The sequence below is a fragment of the Tursiops truncatus genome, chromosome 19, assembly GCF_011762595.2.
Source record: "Tursiops truncatus isolate mTurTru1 chromosome 19, mTurTru1.mat.Y, whole genome shotgun sequence".
Lineage (NCBI taxonomy): Eukaryota > Metazoa > Chordata > Mammalia > Artiodactyla > Delphinidae > Tursiops > Tursiops truncatus.
Genome location: NC_047052.1, coordinates 11,294,534 through 11,318,292, shown reverse-complemented (window position 1 = coordinate 11,318,292; position 23,759 = coordinate 11,294,534). Strand labels below are relative to the sequence as shown.

The following is a 23,759-nucleotide window of genomic DNA, read 5'->3' as shown; positions in this document are numbered from 1 at the left end:
CATCTGCAACATACCTCCAATCCTTTTACTGAAACCATCCACACTCACATTCACACCCTTCCTACATGAAGCCTTCCACAGGTCTCTAGAGGACTTTACCTACACTTTCAAAGAATGTTCAGTAAATTACGAAGATATACTTCTCATACTGGCTTTTAATTATTTCTGAGCCTCTCAAGAGCAGGTCCATTGCTCATTTATTATTGTATTCCTGACACCTAGTACATTACCTGTTACATGAAAGATAATCAATAAATAGCAGCTTATGAAAGAATGAGAATGATCTATCATACACAGCTCGAGAAACCTATAGCTTGGAGTTACTCGTGAGAGAACAGGAATAAGTTTTTTATTGTATAAGCAATTAAATGATATGCAAATATATACTTTTAATTAAAGGAGTTTATATTTTGAAAGACTTATTCTGAATTTTAAAAATCACAAAGTACAAAGGACGTTTAGTACCATCCTGAGCCATTTCTCATTCATGTACGTGGGCTTGAGGCAGTGAAAGTGCTTTCAAATAAGCACATGATTTTACTTAATACTTTTGATTTTTCACTCTTTTAATAAGAGTGTTTTTATAAAACTGAAATACTACTTCTTGAAGAAAGAAAAATATCTTATGACTTATTTTGCTTTTTTTTTTGCGGTACGCAGGCCTCTCACTGTTGTGGCCTCTCCCATTGCGGAGCACAGGCTCCGGACGCGCAGGCTCAGCGGCCATGGCTCACGGGCCCAGCCGCTCTGCGGCATGTGGGATCCTCCCGGACCGGGGCACGAACCCGTGGCACGAACCCGTGTCCCCTGCATCGGCGGGCGGACTCTCAACCATTGCGCCACCAGGGAAGCCCCCTGTTTTGCTTTTTGTTTTGTGTTCTTTTGAAAAGATTTATATCACTAGCTAGTAACTGATATTCAAGAAACTTCCCAAATGTGGGGCAACAAACATTCTTTCTAACACTTTCAAAAGATTTCCATTTTTTTTTGAGACTGGGAATCCTGATAATTCTCAGAACTACAGTAATATTTTTTTGTGACAAGATTCTACATGTATATACCTGTATTCATTGTTTTAAATATTAAATATTAATGACAATTGATATGAAGTCATTCTAACATTTTAAGATATACAGAAATGTCAAAGGAAAGACTACAGTAATCACCAAGAGTCACACAACTCAGAAATAATGTTTAATACCAGTGAGCATTATTCCATACATTTCTAAATACCGCTAGTGCAGGGTTTCCCAACCTCGGCACTCTTGACACTTGGGCCGAGTAATTCCTTGTGATGGTGGGGTGCCGTCCTGTGCATTGTAGGGCATTTAGCAGTATCCCTGGCGCCTACCTGCTAGGCGCCAGTAGTACCCTCCCCAGTTGTGACAACCAAATATGTCTCCAGAAATTGCCAGATGTTCCCTGGGGTGCAAAATAGCCCCAGGTTGAGAAGCACTGTTCTAGACAGAAGAATAGAAGAAGAGATTTAGAAATAAATTTGCAAAACTTTATTAACTAAAGTTGACAGAGAAAGAAGAAACAAATTGAAGCTGTAAGGATTGCTTTATATTATTTATATATTGAATAAATATATATTCAACTTGTATGATCTTGCTAAACTTAAAAAAATTATAAAAATTTTAAAGGTTATAGAGTCACTTGGTTTTATATTCAAGTTGTTTTAAATTTTAGATAGCATTGATCTATTCTGAAAAATGGGAAAATTAGCACTCCTCTGTTCCTTCCTCGTCTTTTTCTCCCCCCACGTCCCAATTTTTGTTAGTTATGCTATTATTTGTATGGCTGTTTATTTATTTATTTATTTTTTACGGTATGCGGGCCTCTCACTGTTGTGGCCTCTCCTGTTGCGGAGCACAGGCTCCGGACGCGCAGGCTCAGCGGCCATGGCTCACGGGCCCAGCCGCTCCGCGGCATGTGGGATCTTCCCGGACCGGGACACGAACCCGTGTTCCCTGCATCGGCAGGCGGACTCTCAACCACTGTGCCACCGGGGAAGCCCTCTAGGTATCTTTTGATAGACTATATTTCATTATGAAGGAATGCTTTATTTTTATTTTTCCCCAAAAGAGTTTGTATGTGCTTTATTCTCAGAATTCTTTCAAATTTGACAAGGTCTGTTACCTTAATGCTTAAAAAAAAGTTAGGCTGGCAACATTTTCTTTCAGAAATTTGTGGACAGTCCTCCTGTATCTTCTAGTTTTTAATGTTGCTGTGGGAAATTCTGAGGCCAAACTGACTTTTCCAGCTTGAGGTGATTTGCTTTTTCTGACAGAATAACTTAAGGAATAGTTATCCTTATAGGTCAGTACTTAACAAGGATGCATCTCAGTCTTGTGTGCTGGTATTAATTTTTCCTGAAATAGGCTGTGATGTGGTAAAATGTGTACCTGCGTTTTATAATCGGTTTAAAGAGTTGTAAGCGTGATCTAAATTTCTGCTCTCAATTTGTTTTTCTGGACAAGGTTGTATTTTTAACTCTTTGGCATTTGAATTTTTGAGCCAATTTTATGAAATGTATTTCTTCTCAGTTAATTCATTGTGTTGAAATTTTATGTCTCACCAAGGCACCCTCAAAACCTACGTGGTTAGAAGATTGTTCTAAGTTTCTTTTTCTTAGACTCTTGTCATTGAAATTGGTTTCTTCATTTTGCCTGCATCGACTTGTTCAGCTGTCTGAGAAATCACAGCTGCCCAGAATGCATTAAATAATCAAAGGTGCATGTAGGCAATAAATAACTTTGCAGAAGTTGTATTCTTAGACTGGAAAAAGCTATTGACTAGTGATTTGGTTAATTTCTCTTCCATTGACAGAATTCTGTTCCATTTGGCAGACTACATATAAACCATTAAAAAGAATGAGGATCAATTCCATTTTAACAGATAATCATATAATTTTGCAAGCTCCACTATATCTGATAATCCTTCACCATTAATAAATTCTTTTTACGTTCTTGTGTTTCATTTTGTTTTCTTTCCTTGGGTTTCCTTTATTTAATTTTCTTAAAGTTTCTCCACCCTTTTAACGCCCTCATCTTCTTGCTTTTCTTCTTTCTTCTTTCTCCTCGGTCTCCTCTCTTTACCTTCCTCTTTCTACTTGTTTACCAAAGAATTTGAGTATATTTATGAGATACATATGATACAACCAAACTGGGCGTGATTACTCTAAGCTTTCTGATTGCTATTATGACAAAGAGAATCTTATAATTTCATTCAACAAATATTTATTGAGCCCATACACTGCACCATGTCTTCCCCACATTGAGACTGACAGGGAGAGAGAGAAACAGCAGTGAACGAAATAGGCAAAAATGAATAGAGAAGAAGATCTTCATTCTTGGAGCTCAAGTTCTCCTGAGGTGGGGGAGATGGACAGCAAATAAGTAATCTGGTGTGACGGACACTCGTAAGTATTGTGAAGGCAGTGCAGCTGAGAGAGGACTGGGGTGGGATTGAGCATTTAAAATATGATAGTTATTAGGTGCTCACTATGAAGGTGGCATTTGAATAAAAATCTGAGGGAAATAAGAGAGCAAGGCATGTGAGTATCTGTGAAAGTACTTTACACAGCGGGGAAAGCCAGAGTATCCACGCAGAGATGGGACTGTTGCTGATATGGTCATGGAACAGCAAAATGGCCCGTATGTTCGGAGCAGAGTGTGCAAAGAGGAGAAGGGTATAAGTCAGAGAGGAAACTGGTGGTCAGATCACTGAGGTTTTGAAAGGTCTTTATTTTTCAACCTGAATGAGAATGGAAAACAGGAGAGAATTTTGGGAGGAGGAGCAGTGTGGTCTAACTTATGCTTTAGTGAGACTGAACAGGGTAGAGCTGATGAGCATATCACCAACAGCTGAGGGACAGTGATGGCTTGGACCATGGGCACGGTGATGATAGTGGTAACATGTGTATTGTTCGAAAGGAGAAGCAATCACATTTGCTGTTGGATTGATGTAGGTTGCAAAAGGAGTAGTCAAGAATGATACCAAGGTGTTTGGTCTCACAGTCAGTTAGAGGCATGGAATTGGCACTAACTGAGACGGAGAAGATTGCTGCTGGGGTCAAGGAGTTGCAGAGGAGTGTTAAGAATTCTGTTTTTGAACATATTAACGCTGAGATGCTCTTAGACATTCACATAGAGATGTGGAGTTGTTAGTTTGAGAGTTCCAGGCTTCAGTTGTATATTTATAAGTCAGCAGCATATTTAAAAGCCATGAAATGGCCCGCAGGAGTTATTGTGGGTGGAGCAGTATAATGACAGGGCCTTGAGACGTTCCCACACTGATAGGTTGGGGAGTTGAGGAAGAAGAAAGAAAGGAAACTGAGAACAATACCACTAATGAGAAAGGCAAATGAGTGCTGGTATCCTGTATTCCAAATGAAGAGCATATTTCAAAGAGAGGAAAATAATCAATCATTAATTGTTGCTGATAGGTTTAAGTAAGATGTGGGCTGAGAATTGACAAAGGACTAGTATCTAGATATACTAGAGATACTAGACCCCTCAAAAGTCAAAAATGAAAAAAGAAGCAGCAGTCCAATTAAAGTATGGATGTTATGAAATGAATTGTTCCCCACCCCCAAAATTCATATGTTGAAGCCCTAACCCCCAATGGGACTGTATGAGGCAGTGGGGTCTTTAAGGAGATAATTTAAGTTAAATGATGTCATAAGCATGGGTCCCTAATCTGATTGGATTCATGTCTTTATAAGAAGACAAAGAGACATCAGAGAGCCCTCTCTCTCTCCACCTGTGCGCAGAGGAAAGGCCATGAGAGGACATGGTGAGAATGCAACCATCTGCAAGCCAGGAACGCAATGGGTAAATGACATGAAGAGGGATTTCAACAAGTAGGGAATACAGGTGGCAATTAAACACCTGAAAAAATACTCAAAGTCATTAACCACTGGGCAGACGCATATTAAAACCACAATGAGATATCACTACACACCTTTCAGAATGGCTAAAATTAAAAAAGAAAATAGTGACAACACAAAATTCTGGTAGGTATGTGGAGAAACTGATCACTCATACATGCTGGTGGCAATGTAAAATGATATGGCCGCTCTGGGAACTCTTGACAGTTTCATAGAAAACAAGCATGCAACTCTCATACGACTCAGTGATTGTACTCCTTGGCATTTATCCCAGAGAACTGAAAACTTACATTTGTACAAAAACCTGTACGTGGATGTACATAGCAGCTTTATTTCTAATGGCTGAAAGCTGGAAACAACCCAGATGTCTTTCAGCAGGTGAATGGTTAAATAAATTGTGGAACATCCATGCCATGGCATACTACTCAGCAGATAAAAGGAATGAACTATTGACATAACAGCTAGCTGTGTGAATCTTCAGAGAGTCATTATAAGTGAAATAATTGTCAGTCTCAAAGGCTACATACTGTATGCCTTTATTTGTAGAGCATTTTTCAAATGACAATGGAGAACTGATTAGTGGTTGCTGGGGTTAAGGAGGGGTTGAGGGCAGGATGGAAGAGGGTATGGCTTTAAGAGGGAAGCCTAAGGAATACTTGCAGTGATGGAAATGTTCTGCATCTTAACTGTATCAATGCCAGTACCCTGGTTGTGATATTGTACCACAATTTTGCAAGATGTTATCATTGTTGGAAACTGGGTAAAGGGTACACAGAATCTTTATTATTTCATACAACTGCATGAAAATCTACAGTTATCTCAAAATAAAAGTTTTCATTAAAGAAACCCATATTTCCAGCTTTTTAAAATGATTAAGTGCTCAGAAAGATTCATTTGACTAGTAAACTATCCCTTGCCTTTGCATTTCTGTATTTCATTTTATTTTATTCACTTTTAAGAAAGGTAGTGTTGGGGGCTTCCCTGGTGGCGCAGTGGTTAAGAACCCGCCTGCCAATGCAGGGGACACGGGCTTGAGCCCTGGTCCGGGAAGATCCCACTATGCCGCGGAGCAACTAAGCCCGTGCGCCACAACTACTGAGCCTGCGCTCTAGAGCCCATGAGCCACAACTGCTCAGCCCACGTGCCACAACTACTGAAGCCTGCGTGCCTAGAGCCCGTGCTCTGCAACAAGAGAAGCCACCGCAACGAGAAGCCTGCACACCACAGTGAAGAGTAGCCCCTGCTTGCCGCAACTAGAGAAAGCCCACTCGCAGCAACGAAGACCCAAAGCCGCCAAAAATAAATAAATAAAATTTTTAAAAAATAAAAAAAAAGAAAGGTAGTGTTACCAAACTCATCAGGTTGTATGCACTAAATATGTACAGCTTTTTACATGTCAATCATACTTCATATAAGTGGTTTTGAAAAAGAAGGAAAGGTAGTTTTAGCATGTCATATGTATTTTGATTTTAAAAGTAAAACAATGTCTTAAAAACAACAGATTTGGGGCTTCCCTGGTGGCGCAGTGGTTGAGAATCTGCCTGCTAATGCAGGGAACACGGGTTCGTGCCCTGGTCTGGGAGGATCCCACATGCCGCGGAGCAACTGGGCCCGTGAGCCACAACTACTGAGCCTGCGCGCGTCTGGAGCCTGTGCTCCGCTACGAGAGAGGCCGCGTTAGTGAGAGGCCCGCGCACCGTGATGAAGAGTGGCCCCCGCTTGCCACAACTAGAGAAAGCCCTCGCACAGAAATGAAGACCCAACACAGCCAAAATTAATTAATTAATTAATAAACTCCTACCCCCAACATCATCTTTAAAAAAAAAAAAACAACAACAAAAACCAGATTTTTCAAATACTGTCCTTTTTTTAAACATCTTTATTGAGATATAATTCACATCCCATGCAATTCACTGATGTAAAGTGAACTATTCAGTGACTTTTAGTATATTCATAGCATTGTGTAACCATTACTGTAATCAATTTAGAACATTTTCATTACCCTAAAAAGAACTCTTCACCTCTTAGCCCCTGTCATCTTTCAATCCTTCCATCTTCCCAGCCAACTAATCTACTTTCTGTCTCTATAAATCTGTTCCTTTTAAAAGGAGAATCATTATCATTAATAAATGATATAAATAAAAGTTTAGCAAAACAGGTATTTTAAAAATTACTTGTAATCTTAATATTCTACTAAGTTAATTTTCCTTTACGGGCTCTTTTTACTTTATGTATGGAATTAAATACTTAGTACATCTTCCTTTTCTATGTAAAAAACCATATGGATCCCGTTATTCATTACAATTTCTTTTGAATTCTGGAAAGTTAATAAGTAAGTGGTATCCCTGAAAGAATCTTTCCAAATCTCTAGTACCTTATATTGAATGTAATTGAGAATATACTAATTATTACTTTTATTAATTATTAGTAATAATTACTTAGAATAATGCATCATGGTTTTTTAACATACATATATATATATATAGCTATTTTCTTCAGATTCTTTTCCCATATAGGTTATTACAGAATACTGAGTAGAGTTTCCTGTGTTATACAGTAGGTCCTTATTGATTATCTGTTTTATATATAGTAGTGTGTATATGTTAATCCTAAACTCCTAATGTATCCTCCCCCACCCCACATTTCTCCTTTGGTAACTATAAATTTGTTTTCTGTTTCTGTGCGTCTGTTTCTATTTTGTAAATAAGTTCATTTGTATCATTTTTTAGATTCCACATATAAGTGATATCATATGCTATTTGTCTTGCTCTGTCTGACTTACTTCACTTCATATGATAATCTCAAGGTCCATCCATGTTGCTGCAAATGGCATTTTGTTGGGAAGATAAAGAGCATTCATATAGTAAGTGATTGCATTCTGGTCTGCTCCAGGCGTAGCTGAGGGATTTTTAATCCACCCCAGCCATGAAATCCTCTCTTCAGAAGACCTGCCGCTTCTGGCTGGTGTCTGCCTGCTGGGCTCTGCTCTGCTTCTGCTTTTTTGCCCCTCCTTTCTCAGAGGCAGCCCAGAGCCTCCTGGGTGCTTCCTGGCACAGTCTGTAAAGAGCTGAGCTATCATTTGGAAATATTGGCCTTTCCTGTCTTTATAGTTGTTGTGAATTAGCAGCAATTTCTTAATTCAATAAAGTGATCTTACTTCATTTTTTTACCTATTGTGAGTCTGTAAAATAAGGTTTGCTAACTAGATAAATGTGGTACTATGTGTGTGTGAGTGTTTAAACCACCTAAGGTAATAAATTGTTTTCATTACTGTAGAAGCATTCATTGTAAAAATAGCAGCAATTCAAAGAATTGTTCCTGTTTCAGCCCGTTCCCTGAAGCCCTCTGTACGATGCTTTATTGGGTTAGTTGTGATATAAAAATGAAACAAGTGGGATATTGTGTTCTTATAGTAATAATATCTAATTGAGACCTTTAAGTAATTCTGAGGGTTCCTCTTAGTAATCACTCCAGATGAGCAAGATTTAATAATACTCCATAATTTAAAGTTACAGCTTTATTTTAATGTTCACACATTTCAACAGAAAGGCATTTAATTCCTTCTAAAAATAGGTCAGGTAAAAACTTTTAAGAACACTAATGTGTTATTACCCCTGGCTTGATATTTTGCTTTGCTTGCTGTCTTTCGTAGAGAGCAAAATGTCTAGGCACGGAAATAGCTGTAGAATGGAAATAAGGGCAAAGTTTGACATACTCAGAAAATATACAGTTTCATTTGGATGTAGGGGGAAAAAAGCCCTCTAAGTATATTCGCAGCTGAATAGACTCAGCTCTAAAATTGTCCACATATGAGCTGAGGATTGACTTTTGAATCAGGTCCGTAGGACATACAGGAAAAAATACAATAGATGTAAGCACCGTTTGTTTGGATCCAGAATTTATAGAAAATAAATCATAATCTAAGGAACAAATAGAAGCCAAGTCAAGTTCGTGACTTTTAACTTAACGAGGTGTCTGTTCCCTGCTAACATAACAAAACGTTGTTTTGAAATTCCTGTGTTCTAACTTCAGAGGATCAATACGTCTTTCTTCCAGGAAGGTCATTTAGTAGAATTTCATTCAGTGTTGTGAGTACATATGATGGCTGTTGCTTAAAACTGAAGATGTATATTTATTTTTGATGTGTCGACAACTTGCTGGTGGCAGCGGCAACGCGTAGTTCGTTTCTCCGATAATGCTTCTCATCAACCACGTGTATCCGGTTGGATTTCACTTCCGTCACTTCGTGCCACTGCATGTGTATTTCTTTTCCATGCTTTGTTTTTATAAGACCGAGAATACTTTTTTCAAAAGAAATCTTGTAGAAACTTGTAGATGTAACCAAAAAATGAATGGGAAGGTGAAAATAAGAAGTTGTATTTGGACAGAAATTATAATTTACTTTATAGTCCACACAATTTTTGTAGATGTCTTACTTTATACTACAGTTTTTAAACATTTTCTCCTTATTTTGAGCATTTAAAAAAATGTTGAGAACCCTTTTCCTACTTCACTATTATAAGCAAAATAAAAAGATAGTTTTGAATGAAAAGAGCATTTTCATGAGCATATCAGCATAGCACAGAGTAAGTAGTGTCTTGATCTTTAATTAGATGAGAATATTTTGACTGCCAATCTCAGTTTAGAAAATCACAAAACCCATTAATGAAAACAGTTAGTTGGTGGTGTAACTCTGTAAGGTATGTTAGAAGTATTAGAACAAAAAACACTTTGAGCTTCTGTAGAGTTTTTGTTATTCAAAGTAATGTAGGTGTTTAAATTTTCAAGTTATAAAAAAATGTCTATTAATGTTTGGCAGATCTTATCATAATGCTTTGGTATTTAGGCTGCAGGTTATTTTCCTTATATGAAATATAACTTTCAGACTGTTACTGCAGTGATCATTCCTCTCCCATGTTGGAAGGAATCCAGAATTTCAACCCTTGTAAAATCTCCAATCATGTTTTCACGTCTTGTATACTGTATAATTAACAGACAAAAGAAAAGCAGTTTTGTGTAAATTAGCAATATTTTAAGAGTAAAACTGCCAAAAAAAAAAGAAAATGTAATTATGTCATTTATTTTATGAATTATTTTTCCTTTCTTATTTTTCCCTTTAAAAAAAAACAGGGTTATTTTGGAATTCAGCTTCCTTCAATACTGAGGCTTCATACCTTCATTTTCCTACTTTCCACGGAGAACTTAGTGCAGACGTGTCTTTCTTTTTTAAGACAACAGCTTCATCTGGGGTATTTTTAGAGAACCTGGGGATTACTGATTTTATACGGATAGAGCTACGCTGTAAGTCTTCTTTTCCTTAGAAGTCTATGGGATTCTATTTAGGAGTAAATTCTTTAACTAATTTTTAAAGTACTATGTTTCTACTTTATCAGCTGAATCTTTTCATTGTGTCCTTTTGAAAAAAACTATGATATTAAGATAGCGTTTTTGCAAGAAAATTACTTGATATTTAACATATATAATAATTTGGGGAAATTACTAGTCTTCTCTAGAACCAACTTAAGTCTTTTAAATTCAAAAAATTTAAAAATTTTAAAAATCCAAATTCTCAGTTAATTTCAAAATTACTTAATTAAATCAACCATCTGTATTGTTTTGATATCCTCTTAGACTGCTATTAGTATTTTGATATCAAATGCATATTGCATGCTTTTGAAATTAAATAAACTTTGAATCACTGTCAAAATTATTTTTATATAAAATGCCAGATGCTGTTTAGTTTTCTTGCCCTGGCTAAATAACTTTCATTTTTATCACCATGAAAAACTAACTCTGGTGATGAATTTCTTAGAATCCATTCTTTCCCCAAAATACAAATGTATTTTACTGTCTCATTCCACATCTATTCTGTACTGACATCAACGGTTCCTTCCATAGAGTTCAAACCATTGTCTTCATGTTTAGTGACCGTTGATGCTATGGTGCTATTCCTGAGTATATTGAAGACTCAGCTGTCCACCACGGGGACTAACGTGAACAATCTTCATGTCTGACATTTCCAGCTCCTGCAGTCGTGACATTTTCATTCGATGTGGGGAATGGGCCTTTTGAAATCTCGGTGCAGTCACCCACTCACTTCAGCGACAACCAGTGGCACCACGTTAGGGTTGAGAGGAACACAAGAGAGGCATCTGTTCAAGTGGATCAGCTCTCACCGAGGACGCAGCCCGCTCCAGCTGATGGGCATGTCCTCCTGCAGCTCAACAGTCAGCTCTTTGTGGGTAAGTCCTGCTTTTAGGGAGTTTGTCTTTCATTTCATGATGTAAGTGCAGAGATGGGCCAAAATAAAATATAACACCAACTATAAGATCATGATAACACCACCACCAAATCACCGTTTATTGAGAACCTATGTTCCAGGCTGCGCCAGGTGTTCTATTACTTCCTCGTAACCGACCTGTGAAATGGGTATTATCTCTGTTTTAAAGAGGAGGTAACTGAGTTTCAGGGAGCTGAAATGACCTGTCTTCAGGAATCCACCTAATAAATGAACTTCAAATTTGTGTTTGACTGATGCCTAAACCTGCATTCTTTTATTCCATTCCCATTTTATTGAGATATAATTGACCTACAGCACTGAATAGATTTAATGTAAACATTCTTATTATTACAGATTATGTGGCTTGTTTCAGTTTTTCTTTAATATTAGTATCTTTAATATAATATTGGAAATGTTTACCTTTTTTCCCCAGGAAGTGGAAGAACCCTCCTTATAAATCCAGCTGATGCCAACCGGTGACCCCTGTGTAAAACAGGCCAATAGCGGGGCAAAAAAAAAAGCACGAGCAAAGGGTGTAGGATCCATGATTTGACCAGTTTCACCAGTTCTTCTGGTGTCCCTTATTTTCCCTGTTTTTCTCATGTCTTGTGACCACCTACTTCATATTTATATCCAAACATTGTTCCTTGTTTTCTAAATACATTCACTTGGTATTTTAGAGACTTGATAGCAGAATCCTTCTGGGTGTGTTTGTTTTACTTTACATCTCTGCTAATTACTTAACAGAACTTATTGACCATGAAGTTCAAGGAATTATGCCTTGATCACTTTTCATACATTTTAGTGTAAATGAGGACACAGCAATGCTGTCAAGCAGGATAAATTGTAAATTATCAGAAGTTATATTTCAAGCACTTGTAAGAGTTATGTTTTAGGACAAAATTCTCATCAGATCCCCATTACATCTTCTCTTGCTTAACAGCCTTGTTTTATTCTCTTTCACTGCAAAGGATGAAGCTTATTTAAGGGTATGGAAATCACAAAGAAATCATGAAAAGAAATACATAACTTTTCTTTCAATAACATGCTAGGAGCTCAGTCAGGAAATAGACATAGATATTTCTTGAGTTACGAAAAATAAGAGATGGCCACAAGAAAAGGTATGGCAATTTCAAATCTGTCAGGATCTAGGAAATAGCCTTACTATTCTTAGAAATTGAGAAGGCTGAAACAGTCCTCGAATTTTTCAGTGAAATCTGCTGCAGTTTGCCTGTGCATGACCTTTCATTCTTCGTATGAATTTTAACTTCATAGAAATGGAGTCACTATATATTGTGTCTGATGGGAATCCTAGCCTTAATTTGGTTTCAGGTAGTTTTAATGAATAGAAGTACTATTATGACACACAACTGTGTGTTCGAACAGACTTGAGTCTTTTGCCATCAGTCATGTGTTATAATTTTAATAAGATCTAAGAGACTTCATCTTTATGAGGCAGTTGGTTAGGCTTTTGACATTCCTACATGTGTTAAATTCAAGGATGATTGTGTTACTTGAAAGTTTTAAAAACTGAAATCTTTCTTATGTTTAAGTTAAAGTTGCTGAAAATTAAAAAGGAAAGGCAGAAAGAAAGATCTCTGAAAAAAAAGTTACATCTATTAATAAAAATCTCTTTATACAGTTCCCTCCTTCCTACTCATAGGTAACTGAGCAAATTGAAGTGGTTAATGTGATAATATTAAAGATGGACTCATGTTAAAAAAAAAAAAAGGTTTGCAGCCTTAGGTAGAGGCACATTGTTGGCTGTCAAGAGGCCACATAAGGGTCTGTTTTCATCTTCACCTCTACTGCAAGAGTGAACCACTCTTAGGAAAGGGCCCCAAACAAGCTAATAGAATAATACGTACAAGACAAAATAGTAATTTGTCAATTTACAACATTACTATCAAACAAATCAGCATTTTTTTTTATTTCTAGATGAAAATACCTTTCCCCTGTGGGAAGATTCAATAGAATTTAAATTATAATTAAAAGGTTATACTGAATTAGTATAAAGTGGGTGAAAAGTAGTAAAAAACTGGTAATAATTACAGCTAGTTTAATGTAGCACTACCGAGACCAAAAGTAGTTCTCTGCCTTCGTAAGAGTATGTTTCAGTGGAAGAGACAAGAGGCAGCCAATAAAAGAGTAAAAACTAAGACAGAATAAAAAAACAATATGTATATAAATATATATAAAAACAATTTACATATACACACACAGGCATGCATACACACATATGTCTGTATGTGTGTGTGTATGTATATAAAGTTTCAGGTAATGATAAATACAATAAAGTAAAAAGTAAAGTAAGGCATCAGGCAACAATTTGGTTTGGGGGGCTTCTATGTCAAGTAGGGTGTTCATGGAAGTCCTCTCTGAGGACCTTACATTGGAACAGAGGCCAGATGAAGCAGAAGAGGGAACCCTGGGAATATCCGAAGGAAGAGAATTCCAGGTGGTGGGAATGAACTTCTCAGGAGTTAAGGAGTAAGTCGTGGTGGCTGAGGAGAGAATTGGTGTGAGAGGAGGATGGTGCAAAGGCCATGGTGAGGAATTTGGATTTTGTTCTAAAGCATCAGACAAGTGGCATGGTCTAATTTACGTTTTCCATGTTCTCTCTTACTGCTGTGAGGAAAATGGATGGAAGGAAAGGGTAGAAGCAGGCCACGGCATTAGTCCCCATGAGAGATCGTGGTGGCACGGGCTAAAGGGGAAATGGTGATAAAGAGAGTTGGGACATATTTTACATGGAGATGCACACCACTTGCTAGTGAGTCAGTTATCGCTGTTAGTGTTTCACTCTTTTTACTCCTGCTAATAACCTTTGGCAAGGTCTTTGCGTTACTCACATCATTTCTCAGTCTTTAATTTCACCTGAAGTTAACTTTTCTTGTTTTCTTCCTTAATCCTAACTTGTAGCATGATTAAAGCTGTCCCCTGGTCCCACATATACAATACAGACCACACTTGTGCCAGGCTGGAAAAGGCCCCTGGTTTTTCTTCATAGTCCAGAGAAAATATCCCACCTCCTTCAATGAGGTTCCACCCGCCCCATAATCACACTCTCACGAGGAAATCTGGCTGCTTTGTTCATATGTTCTGTGCCAGCGCGTCACATGTAGAAGGACATTGTCTTAGAAACTGTTTGCCCGTGTGTTAATACCTTCAAAGTGCTGGAGTTAAGTCTGCTCTCAGAGCCAGTGATCCTTGGGTGACTGGCTCTGCTTTAATCCAATATAATTGATTTTCTGGTTAAAATTTTAAAGGACAATTTCATTTCCCTTACTTACAAGTTCAAGAGCTTAATTTGTAGTTCGCCCATCCATATTAAAAAATAATTATGACTAATCAGTATTTTCAACCGTGCATAACGACTCTCATTTGTATTTAGGTATCAGGACAAATGAATGAGATAGATATCATTGCAAAGAGTAAGTCTACAGTTTTCAGCGTCACTTTCTTTTCCCTAATAAAAATGTTTAAATTCAGACCCATGATGATGATGATGATGTTTTAAATTATGTGGAAACACAGTTTTCATAACTACAGGGCAAAACTGAAAGACCAAGTTAGTATCAGTCTGTCAAAGTTAGATTATGTTATTACCCCAGCATTTAGCAGCTTTTACCAAAAATTCACCTTCCTGTTTGTAAACAAATATTGCACAAAACATTAAACCTGTTGTGGAATATTTCAAATACTAAATGAAGTTATCTTATAGTACTACAAATATGAAACAGTAGAAATTTCGATAATGTAGAAATTTGTTCGTTTGAGATACTATCTTTAACACTTTTACCTACAAGTAGAACGTTGCAGATATTTGAATATATGTTAATTTTGAATTATTTTCTCCAGCTCCCTGTGCTCCCATAGGCAGACCTATGTTGATGATATTTGTCGATGTTACTTTTTTTTGAGATTAGAGTTTTTGGCAGTCTCTCAGAAGTGACTGCTGCGATAGGATAACATGAAAGAACCCAATGTGCTTTTCTCCATTGCTTGCTTCACTCTCTCCCCTAAAGACCAATCATAAAGTGTGTTCACATCTCAGAGTGAAACCCTGAGGCAAGACTAATGCTTTAACTTCTGAACAAAATGAGTAAAAATAAATAGAAAGCATGACTAAAAACGTGATTCAGCTGGGCAACAATTATATGGCAGCTGAAATAGGAATAAGGAAATGATAGGTAGTTTTGGAGATTCAGCTGGTGTTAGCCTACACCACAGAATTATAACAGAAGGACTTTAACAACCCCTGCAGTTCCCAATATCGGCACAACTATCTTCAACTAATCTAAACTGTAGGATGGCCTGCGAAGTGAAGGAGTAATAAAATAATGAACAGAAATCCTTGTATGAAAAAGTTAGCATTAATGTAGTGTGATAGTCAGATGAGGAACAGTAGCAACAATGCAATGAACATCTTCCCTTCCCCCAAATAATCTCAACCATTACATTGCTTTTCAGTGTAAAAATGATGATTCTCCTCCTATTTGTAGCCCATCTTTCTCTATTCTTGTTCTAAATTATGGCACTGGGTCTTCACCAACCTTTTCACATTCTCTCACTTTGTCCTTTTTTGTATGTGTGTGATTTATGACATATCTTAGTTAAATAGTCCTATTCAGAGGTGCTATTCCCTACCTTAAAAAAGAAGTTTAGCAACATGATGCTGATTGGTGTGATTAACATATGCCCTTGACCTTGTAAACACTGAGGATTCAATGTTGAGAGTCACTGCTGTGATTTTACACCCACAGACATGCTCCAACCACGGAAATGAGGCAGAGAAAAGAATCAGTCATTTTTTTATGAATTGTGACAGTGGTCATTTTCTGTTTTGGCTTGTAAACTCAGCATTTTTCTTAGAAGCGTCTTAAATTAGCCTTGAATTGATTTTCATTCAACCAGCTCTAAAATTTTTGTTTGCAGCCTAAATTTTTCACTGACAGGTTATTAAACGGGGCAAACTTCATTTCGATACTTTGGGACCAGGGCCCGAAGGAGAAGTAAGGACTCCTGCCGTAGACTCACAAGTCATTTGCATTGCATTCGAACTGCATCAGATCTACAAATATTTATTAAGTGTCAAGAGCAAACAATCTCTAAATGCCATACTCAAAGGTTAATGCTGAACTCTAAGCATATTGAAGCTCTGAAAGCTGGTTTTCAACCTACTTACACACTCATATGGCCTGGGGAGCTTTTGGGACACTGGCAGTGCCAGTACAAAGATATTTATTTACTGTTGATGGGCATTTGTATACTTTCAAAGTTGCATGTTACAAACACATCGTTGTGCTGGTCTTTTGGTGAACATATGCTTGTATATCTGTGGGGTGTGTACGTGGGATGGAGTTATTGGGTCACAGGAATGAGCGTCTGCCAAGCATCAGGAGACTCTACCAAGTCTCTGTTGGCCATTTGGGCAGCGTCCTTTATGCAGTGGCTCTTCAGATCTCTTGCCCATTTTTACAGGGTTGTCCTCTTTTAAAAACAAATTGTAGAATTCTTTATATATTTTGGATGAGTCCTTTTCAGGTAAATTCACTACAGATATCTTCCTTTTTCTCTGTGGACTGCATTTTCACATTTGTTAATGGTGTCTTTTGATGAGCAGAAGTTCTCAATTATAATATATTCTAGATTTTTTTCTTTTTGCTTTCGGTTTGTTTTTGATAGGCTAAAATATAGTTACAGGAAGAGCATGCCAAACAACTTTATGTTTGAATAATTTTTATTACAGACTAATTTTCTTTTGTAGTCGTAAATATGTTCCCTCATTACCAAAGTGCAGTGCAACAAAAGTCACATTTCTCTTTAATGTAATCATATCATTTATTTCCATTATTTTCTTCTCCCCTCCTTGATATGTCTTTTTCACGATTAGCCAAAGAAGCTCCCAGTGTACTTTTCTGTGTCTAGCGAGCAAATCTGAGTGACTGTTGACTAAAATCAGAATTCAGATGGGATCTCTTGAAATCAGAGAATGTGACTAATACCACCAACATTCATTTCTTTGAAATAGACCTTAGTATGGTCAAACCAGACGGTGCTGTGGCCTTAAGTCTGAGTAGACCCATTTTTCCCTGCTGCCACTACCACTGGGACGTGTGCTCACCACTGACTCTGGTTCAGGGAAAAGTGACTGAATTTTCTGCCTGTGACACGGTTGCTTACACCACCTGCCTCTTTCAACCATGATCGTTCTTTAAACGTGAGGGAAAACAGTCCTCCTCTTCCCAGCCCGCCCAGGGCTTTGCTCAGTGAGGAACATTCCATGGCAAAATTATAGCTGGGCTTCCAGGCTCACAGCTTTCTACACTAACTGATACCATCCTTGCTGCAGGGCTGCATCTTCCCCAGACCTAGGGGATGGCTGGGAAGGACAGGACTGAAGGTCCAACGCGTGATGTACAGAGGACCGCTTTTCCCGTCAGTCCCCTGACTTGGTCGTGGCCCAGCCCTCATGCCCAGTCACTTCGCTGCCCCCAGGTGACCCATGATCAGGGCCTTCCCTGCCTTTCTCTGCACAGCACCCTGGTCAGAGAGAACCCCTGTACTCTGACAAGCTTCTGTAACTTTGGATTTTGAAGAGAAGTGTGGGGATCTTGATTTCTTTTTTCCTCTAAGGCCCCTGGGCAAATTACACAGTTGTTCCCAGTTAATCCTCAGTAATATTCAAGCAGAGCACATAAATAATTTGCCATTAAAAAATGAAAGGTCTTCCTGCCACAAAAGTAGTGGAAAATTGGCATAGGAAAGAGCCAGCTTGTACTCTGTGACAGTAGCATCTGTCACTTAGTCTAACTTCCTGAGCGTGTGGAATGTGATAAAGGGATTGGGCTCAGTCTCTACGCAGCACCTTGCGCACTTATTTAGGTGCAGTATCCCAATACTGTTATGTAAGGGAACAGATTCAGTTATATTCATCCACGTAGAAACGTTGGGTATTTGTTTCACAGAATACTCAGTGTTTGTGAAGTTACGGAATCCATTATATCTGATATAGTATGGCAGGTAAATTGATAGAAAATTAATTGGAAGACAGTTCCAAACACAATAACTCAGCAGAAACATCCAGAATCAATTAATCAAACTGCAACTCATTTTAATTGGACATACTCTAACCCAGAAAAGTCATTGGAATCTTTAATTAAGCTTTCAGGCCCAATCGTATTTACATTAGTCATGTTTTCCTGAACAGTTACATCTTAAAATAAAAGGTTATTAACTTGAAACCTAATGGTAAAGTAAAAATCCTCAATACATGTGTGCTGCAAATGTTTATATCTAATTAGACATTACATTTTTTTGGTAATTTAAAAAAGTAGTTTAGAACTGTTTGATTAGACAACCATTAACTCTTTAAAAGTGTGGAATTAAGAAGTCCTGTTTACAAAACTGTTGATTTCCGGCTCGCTATTACGGATGCTCCTTAGGCATGTATTTCCCATGTCTACATGTGTATTTTCACCTGTTAATATCCCCATCCTCTGACCTTCCTCTCCACGGGGTATCTGTTTCTGACACTGACACCATGTTGTGCTCACGTCTCTCTGTCTAAATCCATTACTAGACTGTGAGATCTCTGAGACCACGATCAGTTGCATATAACTCTGTACCTCCAATGTCAGACAGTGTTCAGCAAAGAGCTGCTAAATAAAGCTTGCAGAACTGAAATGCCAGTCAAACCAAAAGTGATCTGAGGAGAAGAAAATGGAAGTTTTCTTCTTTGACCATATTCTTATATGGAGAGGAAAGGGGCGGCCTTGTAGTGAAAGGCCAACTGTAGGTTTTAGTCTTAACTCTGCCTCTGACTAAATGTGTTTATTCTAAAATTTCTCAGCTATGCCCATGGGCTAGTCCCTGGACTTTTCTATGCCTCTAGTTTCTCATCACCTGAAACAAAACAGCAGAAAACAAACAAGAATGAATGAATTGGAACCAATGAAAATGGATTATTCAGTTGTTGGACTCTGGGTTATTTAGTTATTATTATGTCACTGGTAGAATGAGACAAACCCCTAAATCAGAGAGACTGTAGATGTTTCAGAGTGACAAATGCATAACAGGCCATGATTTAATGTTACTGTGTACTATAAACTCTACACTGTGATTTAAAATACTGTAACACGAAGTCCATGAAATACACCAGGAATACACCTCTAATCCAGATTTCGCTGTGTCTGGCCCTCCTCCAAAGAGTGCCTGGGCCAAAGCTAAAACCAAGGCTGCAGGCTGCCTTCCTTTCCCAGGAAAGAAAACTCCAGCAAGGATGCCGAAAGAATCTCTGTCACAGACTTGACTGAGCCCTAGACTTTCTTTGAGTTGAGTTAGCAGCAGCTTTGATGTGGAAGGAAGAGAAAAGATGTCCTCAAGGTAAGGGGAGAAGAGAGACTTCAAGGATGGCAGGAGATTGAGTAAATGTAGGACGGATGAAACAATTGTGTCAGCAATTCTGAAACTCTGGGATAAAAGCAAGTCCTTCTCTTCCTTGCCCACATAAACTGGAATTGTAAGATGTCTGGCTCCGTACCATACTTCATCTGGATTTATAAATAGAAAATATGACCCACACCCTTAAGACTTTCATATTCTTCATTGAAAAGACACAAATTATGTCAACTGAAGCCATTTGAATACAGATATTTAAATATAGTCATTTGAAATATAAGACTAAATAGCATTAGTACCATGAGTTCAGAATTCTCAGAAATTCTTTTATTGCCCTTTCCTGGTGTTTCATTATCCAAAAACATAGAATTAATTGATTCAGAAATATTTATTGAGTTTTATCGACAATCTCAGTCCCAGGGACCCAAACATCCCTGTGAGGAAAGGCTGTACCTCTCTTCAACTCTTGAAGCACCAAGCTCCCATCTGCTACTCCTAAGGTACAGCTGGTTTAGTGAATGAGTGTGTTAATTATTTACTAACAGTAAATTCATTGAGAAGTAATAATTATTATCAATATTAATTGATAATTAGTTATAATTATACATAATTATAATTATAGATAATTATAATAGTTGCACAGCTATTATGTGTCAGGCACTGTTCTTTGTTCTGGGGATATAGTGTGATTGAAATAGCCCTTATGGAATGTGTATTCTGTTGGAGATACACTGATAAGATACAAGGAACACTGTACAAAAGTAAAGCTTGCTAGATGATGACAAAGACGTACTTATTTAGGGTCTTTCTGGCCAAATTTCGGTTCTGAAATACCAAAAAATAAACAAAAATCAAAAAACCCGTTGAATCTCTGAGAATAGGAGACCTTAGGTAAATGAGGCTAGATTAGGAACTAGCTAAATGAAGTTGGGGGTGGGCGTGTAGGGAGAGTTAACACATTCTGGAAGAGAGAACAGGTACAGAGCAGGTGTAGGATCCTGGAGGTGAGGCAGCATCGTCTGTTCAAAGATGAAGCTCCTTTTGAGAGGCCCCAAGACCACCTAACTGTCTCTGGGTAAGCCACCCAGATTATTTAGATGAGGACACTATCTTCCTCCTTCAAATTCTGAGCGTTAATGTATGGTATTCCTGGGCACCAGTGTATGTGCAAGTGCACCCAGAGCTTACATTCCCAGTAAGATAGTGCTTTAAGTGACTGTCTGCATCAGGTTCACCTGTGTGCTTGTTGACCGTTTAGATTCACAGCCTTTTTTTCTGGTCCACACAATCAGTATTTCTTGGGACAAGCCCCTGACCCTGTATTTTAAGAAGCCTTTCCATGTAGTACTCATATTCCTTAACGTTTGAGAACCTCTGCCTTAGAATAGCAGGGTCTGATTCTACCCAAACACTGTAAACCTCTTCAAGGGTGACTTGGTAAATACATGTTGTTATATATTATTCAATAAATGTTACACCACTGTGTGTCCTCATTAATCCCCTTTCCTGATTTCGTTGAGAATCTCTAACAATGAACATTGGTCCAACACTTAGAAAAAATTCACTGGGAAATATGCCTGACAGAAGCAAATACTCTGGTGCTCAAACTGATGCTGTGTGTTTTTGATGAAAAGATAACAACCAAAAGGTCACATCAACGCACAGTCAAGTTAGAAAAGCTCAAGGATTCCTTCATAGTTCTCACTAAATTAAAACTGTCCCGGCATCAGGATCAGGTTTCAATGTGAAGGACGAACCACACTTACCCACAAATATATGCTTATTTAAAATTGCAAGAAAAAGGTTAGTTTCTACATAAGAATATCAATGCATATCACTGTTATTTTGAATGAAAGAGCCTTTAAGTTCTTTAAAATAAGGAGACTGATTAAAAAAAGTCTCCCATTTAAAGTTTAATAGAACTCTTTTAGAAAACAAATCTATAACAAATTCAACCTTTGGGGAAAAAACGTGAATCAATGTTTTATGTTTTTGAATTCTTCTACTATTTTGTCACAAATCGTGCTTCTAAAAGTGTATTGGCTCTTCAGACGCCAGTGGTTCTCTGTTAAGGCCATGATTTTGGCCGCCCTCCGTGAGGCCTCAGTTTTGTGTGGTCTTAAAATCCTGAACAAAACACCTAGGAACGTGTTTGCATTTGCAGTATTTCCCTTTTAGGTGGAACGGCCACCCGACAGAGGGGCTTTCTGGGATGCATTCGGTCTCTGCAGTTGAACGGAATGGCCCTGGACCTGGAAGAAAGAGCCAAGGTGACTCCGGGAGTGGAGCCGGGCTGCAGAGGGCACTGCAGCAGCTACGGGAAGTTGTGCCACAACGGCGGGAAGTGCAGGGAAAAGCCCAGCGGCTTCTCCTGTGACTGCACCTCCTCTGCATACACAGGGCCGTTCTGCTCAGAAGGTGAGTGTGACGTGGGTGCCCCAGCAGCAAGACAATCCAACGTGAATAAAACCTCCCACAGTTCTTTTTCTCTGTAGCTATTTGAAACACAAGTATTTCCATTTCTGAATTTTTTTTGGCAAATGGCCTATCTTATGCCAATGACATTTCATTACTTAAATATTTGCCGCGGTTCTTTGAACACCGTGTTTATCGATGGTAAACCCTGTAATAGTCGCCTCTAGGTGTTGTAGAGTGTTGGCTGCGCAGTCTGATCCTTTCTATCTACAGCTAATGCTCTTAAGTAATATGGGTGTCAACAACCAGTCCCATGGGCAGTTCTCATTTTTCAAATCATTAAAAGCATTATTGTTATTTTTGAAGATGGTCAGCAATGCAAAGACATTTGGGAAGCCTTGTTGTTTTACCAAACAAATATTATTTCCAGGAATATAAATAACGTTTCCATTCAGTATTGATGTGTAACAAAATAGGGATACTCGGTCGTTTTGCTCTGTGAAATGCCGACTGTCTGTTGGTGAAGTGAAACAGTGGACTGTTTTTCAGCTGGTCTTGTTCACTGCTCCGTGTCATGGAAGAAGGAACGAACTGAGTGGAGTACTCAGCGTTCTGAACAGACTTCCATGAATAGACAAACGTTTGCTATAGTTCCTCATAGAAAAATGTCAACCAGTTTAATCCAGTTGCTTTATTTAAGTGTTTCTGGGCTACTGAACCTTTACCTGAAGGAGGCTAACGAAAACTGGCTGCAAATTGAATCAGTCCCTGATTTGCAATGAAAGCCTTTGAGATTTTTTAATGGAAAGTTGGCCAAAGTGCACTCTTCAGGTCATCTACTTTTTATGAGGAATAAGTTATCGTTTGAAATCAACCTGTGGTAATCAATCACTGCTGCTACCATTCTATGCTTCTCACGTTTAAAGTTAGAACTAAGACCTGTGTCTTTACATCCTCATGTCTTTATAAGAGGATGCCTTTATTTTCTGGATCTAAATGATTTCCAGTTCATCTTGCTAAGTGTAATCAGGAATATTATTCTGCATCCACATGTTATGTAGTATCTCAAACGTGTATCTATAGAGAGTAAAAATAATAAACAGGCAAAAAACCTAAAGCCCTGAGGGAGTGGAGATGTTGCCACATTTATCCGTGAGCATCATCTGAAGCTCACGTTCAACACCTGCCCTGTATAGTAATGGAGGAAAGCAGAGTTCTGGGATCCCGAGCTAGTTACCTCTCCCACCACCTTCTTCACTTTTATACAAATCTATTTGGTGTGTGTGTGTGTGTGTGTGTGTGTGTGTGTGTGTGTGTGTTTATGTGCGAATTTAGGATATTAATCTTGTGTAAGTAAAATGATTTTTAAAAGTTTGGATAGTTATTTTTTAAATTTGCAAAGTGTCAGTATAACCGAGGCAACATCCTTGTTTCTTAAATTTTTTAACGTAAAATGTGCTTATCATTTCAGAGATTTCTGCCTATTTTGGATCTGGCTCATCTGTGATTTACAATTTTCAAGAAAATTACTCCCTAAGTAAAAATTCCAGCTCCCACGCGGCTTCATTTCACGGTGACATGAGGCTAAGCAGGGAAACGATCGAGTTTAGCTTCCGCACCACACGGACCCCGAGCTTGCTGCTCTACGTCAACTCCTTTTACAAAGAATACCTTTCAGTTATCATTGCCAAAAATGGTGAGTGCTGTTCAGACGAGGGAAAACTGGGTTAGAACATTAGGTCAGGAACAATGTAGATCCTTCTCATG

General features: G+C 38.2%; 1 protein-coding gene across 7 annotated transcripts in view; it reads left to right on the top strand.

Moving 5' to 3' along the window:
- Positions 1-23,759, top strand: part of CNTNAP4 (contactin associated protein family member 4) — a 262,949-nt gene that overhangs the window by 220,389 nt on the left and 18,801 nt on the right. For 6 of the 7 annotated variants that reach the window (XM_019941613.3, XM_019941626.3, XM_019941632.3 and 3 more), the window contains 4 exons: positions 10,025-10,195; positions 10,918-11,136; positions 21,756-21,995; positions 23,464-23,688. In XM_019941613.3, the coding sequence (XP_019797172.1) occupies positions 10,025-10,195; positions 10,918-11,136; positions 21,756-21,995; positions 23,464-23,688 (855 nt within the window). The remainder of the gene's footprint in view (positions 1-10,024; positions 10,196-10,917; positions 11,137-21,755; positions 21,996-23,463; positions 23,689-23,759) is intronic. The other variant, XM_019941641.3, reaches the window with a different exon arrangement.